Source organism: Stegodyphus dumicola, chromosome 2 (assembly GCF_044657685.1).
Source record: "Stegodyphus dumicola isolate Sdum_Otavi_A_Nest chromosome 2, ASM4465768v1".
Lineage (NCBI taxonomy): Eukaryota > Metazoa > Arthropoda > Arachnida > Araneae > Eresidae > Stegodyphus > Stegodyphus dumicola.
Window position 1 is genome coordinate 155,883,937 of NC_140769.1, and position 6,000 is coordinate 155,889,936.

General features: G+C 29.8%; 1 protein-coding gene across 1 annotated transcript in view; it reads left to right on the forward strand.

Annotated features, from left to right (window-relative positions):
• Pex16 (peroxisomal biogenesis factor 16) overlaps positions 1 to 4,582 on the forward strand; it is a 61,281-nt gene extending 56,699 nt beyond the window's left edge. The window contains exon 9 of the mRNA XM_035361938.2: positions 4,334 to 4,582. Within this exon, the coding sequence (XP_035217829.1) occupies positions 4,334 to 4,395 (62 nt within the window). The 3' untranslated portion in view covers positions 4,396 to 4,582. The remainder of the gene's footprint in view (positions 1 to 4,333) is intronic.
• The last annotated feature ends 1,418 nt before the right edge of the window (positions 4,583 to 6,000 follow it).

Below are 6,000 nucleotides of genomic sequence, written 5' to 3' on the forward strand. Positions count from 1 at the left end.
TAAGCTTGAACTTTCGATTATGTCAAATAGAATTTCTGATATATATTTACTAATATGTAAAGGATCTACAAAGGATCAAATGTATGTTTCGAAGTCCATTAAACAAAAAGTGGAATGCTGCAAAAAATGGATAAAGGCATATCCTTTGTTTATCTAAACTTTAACGTTTGTTTATCTTTAACGCCGCGGGCGCGCAATGAATTGGAAGTTGATCTGTCAGCACCATGCTTATCTTTAGGGCAGATGTTTTTATTTTATTTGGCTTATAATTCCTTACTAAATGTAGTATTTCATCTCGATGTACTCCGTCTTTGATATGATTTAAATCAAATTCCTCGTCATTATAATTCGCTTCCGATAGCGAAGAAAGTGACAGAGGTTATTGAAAACAAAAAAATTTCAATTGACAAATTATTTCGTATTCTCGACACAGCAATTATAGGACTTGAACAGCGGAACTTTGTAACTGAACAAGAAATTATGTCTGTTTATAGAATTAAAGAGAATGTATTATCACATAAAAAATGAAGCAACTTAAACAACTTACATTGAAAGAAATGTTTAATAAAGTAAACAAATAAATAATAAGCTTTTTTTTTGTAAATTTTGATACCCTTTAGATCATAATTGTTCTTTATTTCATAAATTCTGGTTTCATATTTTTAATTTTATAATTTTTGCATGCCATCTTACCAGATTTAAACTGATGATCTATAATCCGGAAAAATCGATAATCCAGAATCGCCGAAATCCTGACGAGTCCGGATTAACGACTTTTGACTGTATAATTAAAGTCTTAACGATTTAATAAAAATTTAGGAATCAGATTTTGTTCAGTTGTTATTTCCTAGAATGTTTCATTCCGTAATTTCCAAAATACCAATAGTAAAACATATACTCTTTAGTAGATGGTATGCTTTTTAGTGCACCCAGGATTTTCAGGTTAGATTGAGTGCAAACATAGGATTTAAAAGCCTTTTTCACAGACAACTTTTACAAGTGTATGCTGTATCTGTGATCAGATGTTTTTGTATGTAGAATATTTTTTCAATAGATAAACTGTAATCTGGGCAGGAACAACTATAAATCACTGTTTATGTGACCATATAAATGTGTTTATCCATCAAGAATTTCTAGTTGATATAGTTTTCCTCTGTGTAGTGTCCCTGTAAATTGTGCTCGTGTTATCCGTCACTATGTAAAAAGAAAGTATAAGATGGATTTGTTAAAGAAAACACCATGATTTATGTAAATGTTCAAAGGAAACACTAGGTATAATTGAGTAAACAATGCAATTAAATAAGAAATAAAATTACAGAAAACTGAAACTGGAAAAAATTGTTCAGTTTTAAAGAAGAAGGAGAGTGCAGTAGAGCTTGGAAATATAACATGAGTTATTCAGGAAAAACATTCATTAAGTTAAAATTTTAAACTATAGAAAATGGTTACAGCCGAAAACATCGCAGCAAAAACATAGCGGACGATAACGTCGCGGAGAAAACAACGCGAGGCGAAAACGTCGTGCTACAAAACATCGTGGGAGAAATCATCGCAAAGAGAAAACATCGCAGTTCTAAAACATCGTGGTACAAAACATCGTCGTTGAAAATAAAGCGGTTCAAAAACTTCGCAATTTAAAAACATCGCGTCGAAAATGTCGTGGTAAAAAATAAAGTATCTACAAATCATCGCTTGACGATAACATCGCAGACATGCTTTTTTCATACGTGCTTTTTGCAAACATGCGTTAATAACTGTAAATGGATATTCCCATAATGATTTGTGAGCACAAAATGGAAAGAAGGATAATTTTTACTTTCACATTTTTTTATTAACTAATAAATTTTTTCTGAAAAAGTAAGAAGGAAACTTAAGCATAGCAAATTAATGCAACTTATAGCAATTAATAGAATTTTAAACCGACATAGTTAACTAACAAAGGCCATTAATAAATAATTTTTTATAAAGTTTTTACTGGTAATTTTTCGTGAAAAGTATAATCTATAAGTTGCATTTAATTTTCTATGCTTAAGTTTCCTTCTTACTTTTTCAGAAAAAATTTATTAGTTAATAAAAAATGTGAAAGTAAAAATTATCCTTCTTTACATTTTGCGCTCACAAATCTTTATGGGAATATTCATTTACAGTTATTAAAGCATGTATGGAAAAAGCATGTCTGCGATGTTATCGTCATGCGATGATTTGTAGATATTTTATTTTTTACTACGATATTTTCGATGACGATGTTTTTAAACTGCTTTATTTTCGACGACGATGTTTTGTACCACGATGTTTTAGGACTGCGATGTTTTCTCTTTGCGATGATTTCTCCCACGAAGTTTTTGCCTTGCGTTGTTTTCTCCGCGACGTTTTCGGCCACGATGTTTTTGCCGCGATGTTATCGGCGGACACCATAGAAAATGGATGAATGAAAAGAAGGAACAGATTTAATCCTGTATATTGTATGAAATGTGTTGTGTATGTGTTTACAATTTTTGTTTTCGAAAGAAATTGGTTATGACAATAAATTATGTAATAGTCTTTAGAAACCTTCTCTTGAAAATAACAATTATGACAGAGACCCCTTTAGGGGTCTACAAATTCCAGCTTGTGGGTAGCCATGATATTACTTAAACCAGCTCTGTACATCCCCTTGTTAGATACCTTTGTGTGCGTTGCCATATCAGTAAAAAAAATGTGTAAAGATCAAATATTTGTGTTCATTAATTCAACCGTTAAAGAACAATTTGTGATAAAAGTTATCTAAATTTAAATAAATAAATAAAATAAAAACAAGTTCTCAGAAATAAATATATTTGTCATTGTCAGAAATATATATATATTTGTCATTGCAAATACATATGTGCTTTTAATGTAGAGAAAATTAGGTTGATAAAATGAGATCAAATATTAATTTCAAAATTTTGGCCAAAACAGAGGAAAACTGCATAAAAACAGTAATCCTGACTAAAATATTGCCAAATAAAACACACAAAACATTCGAGATCTGAGGGAAACCATATATGCACTTTGAACAGAACTAACACATGATTTAAAAGTTAATGGGGTTACAATGTCATTAGCAAGGAGAAACTTTATGACTTTATTCTTCATCCAAGAGAAGCAACAGGGAAAGGCAAAATATCGCTTGCAGCTAAGGCCTATCTTAGAAAAATTTTGCGTGTGTTGTCATCAGTAACATGATGGCACCAACTGTCATTTTCAAAGCATTTATTTTTTAATATCATTATCTGTAAGTGTTTTAATATATTTAATAAGAAAAAATACAGTCAAAAGTCTTTAATCCGGACTCGTCGGGACTTCGGCGATTCTGGATTATCGCTTTTTCCAGATTATAGATCATCAATTTAAATCTGGTAAGATGTCATGCAGAAATTATAAAATTAAAAATATGAAACCGTAATTTATGAAATAAAAAGCAATTATAATCTAAAGAGTATCAAAATTTACAAAAAAAAAAAAAAAAAAGCTTAATATTTATTTGTTTATTTTATTGAACATTTCTTTCAACGTGCGCATGCTTAAACCATACATTACGCATAGTCGAAATTGGAATATTGCAATCAGAAAACTATTTGATGTGTATTCGTGTTATTTATAATGATGAGGAATTTGATTTAAATCATATCAAGGACAGAGTACATTGAGTTGAAATACTACAGGAATTATAAGCCAAATAAAATGCCCTGAAGATAAGGATAGTGCTGACAAATCAACTTCCAGTTCATTGCGTGCCGCGATGCCCCCCCCCTCCCGAGCAGCGTGAAATTGATAAACAGATTTCGGAATGGTTAGAGAAACAAAGGATATGCCTTTATCCATTTTTTTCAGCAATTCCACTTTTTGTTTGATGGACATCGTAACATGCTTTCGCTTTGTAGATCTTTTGGCAGCTCCAGAATCGGAAATTCTTTTTGACATAATCGAAAGTTCAAGTTTACTTTTATCAAATTGCTCTAACAGTCTGCAAAAAATAATAAGCCGGATCCAATTAGAAGATTAAGGAACAACGCAATCTGCAACATTAACTGAAATAGAAAACTAGATAATTTTACCTTAGCTGATACCGTCTGTTATACATTAAACGTGCATACGTAAAAGTTTTATGCGCATGCGTCAACGCATTATGTGTTCATGCATGCACAAAAAGTTTTTATCCGGATTATGGACGTCCAGATTAAAGACTTTTGACTGTAATATGCATAGTTGAATGTAGAAAAATTCAGCTTGTCGTGTATGTATATGATGAATTACGTGTTAATTCTTAGGTATAAAATCATTTTTATGATTTTAAATAATATTACTTTTTCAGGTCCATTAATGGAATACATTCCTGAAGTACAACAGATTTATTTTTACACTTGGTCCTTGTAACTATTTTAATGGATGAGGTTATTTCAGCGTAAAATGTATTTATTGTGCAATTTTTAGCTCAGTTTTTTGTAATCGTACTATTTTTATAACTACATAGTTTTTCTGAATCTTGTATTTATATCCCATGCATTTGTATGTTTCAAATTATTATTCATTATGTAATATAAATACTTTGATATTATGCCTAGCAATTAGTTCGATATCATCCAGTGAAAAGTTTTACTTTTTATGCAAACAAGTGAAGTGAATATTTCTAGATTTGTCATTTAAAATGTATATAAATTTTATCTTCAACAGTTGCATCAAAAATAAGCTAAACAACTGCTCTTAATATTTTATTAAATCTTTCTCTTAAAACTAGTTGCACATCTTATTGTTACAAATCTGAGTTAAGCAATAATTTGTTAAAATGATATAATTACATATTTTGAGCTGCTTTGGTGATTATTCATATAGTTCAGCAAAAACTAATTGCCATTTTTTATCATTTCTAATTCAGCATTCGTTCTAGTTAGAATAACAAAACAATAAAATAAAATTAAATAGTTTAAAAAGGTAATTATAAAGAACAGTACAGTTCATAAATGTACTTTTGTGAACTAATGTGGCAGTAATATAAAGGGGTAGATATCAGAGTGTAAAAATATTCACAGCTAAACTACAGAATAACTATTTATCCAAACTGATTGAGAGGGAGCTATTTCAGATAACCATTAATTAGAATTATTTTCGTTTTGAAAAGAAAATGACTTCTATTTAACACGATTTTAATATATTCTTTAACTAAATTTTGCTTGGTATTTTTATTATTATTTTTACATTATTTTTAACCCTTTGTTGCATACAAATAATCTAGAGAAGTTAAACGAAAAATGTGTTTTTTCTACTTAAAACCTTAGTAATAATAAAAAAATTAATTTTATTCAAATTTCATTTTAAATAATTGCTACAGTTTGTTCACTACAGTGGGACAGCATGCATATACGTACATGCATACAAATCTCTTCCCAATGATTTACGGGCATTGCATTTGAAATCATTTCGTGCCTTGTTTGCAGTGATCATTACCATCTTCTAAATGGTAAATCTACAATTGACATGTACATACAGATCCACCAAAATACCTTCATTTCGTCGATTGTGATTGAATTCATTTCGATACAATTTTGTAACCTGTACCTATTGTATTTAAATGTCAAATGTTCTAGAAATTCCTTGCCAAACATAAACATTTCCACTGGTGTTTTGGCTAGATAAGAGTACATTTGGGTTTCAATTCACTCTTTTTTGTAGATCTTTATTTTCTCAAACTGACATTTAAAATAAGATGTCTAAAATTACTAATTATGAATAAAAAAATGGCAGTATAAGAAAATGTAAGCAATATTATATAATATTTACTATGAGAAATTGTACTAACTTGGAAAAAAAATTAGCAGCCATTTTCCATATAACAATGTTTTACCTAGTGATGCTATATAGCCATCTATGATTCTAATAATATAGAATGAATAACCACAGGAATGGAATCTGTTGAGGCATTTACAGAAGAATAAACAGATTTAAACGTTTGTCTACTAGAGTGGACATGATGCAACAAAGGGT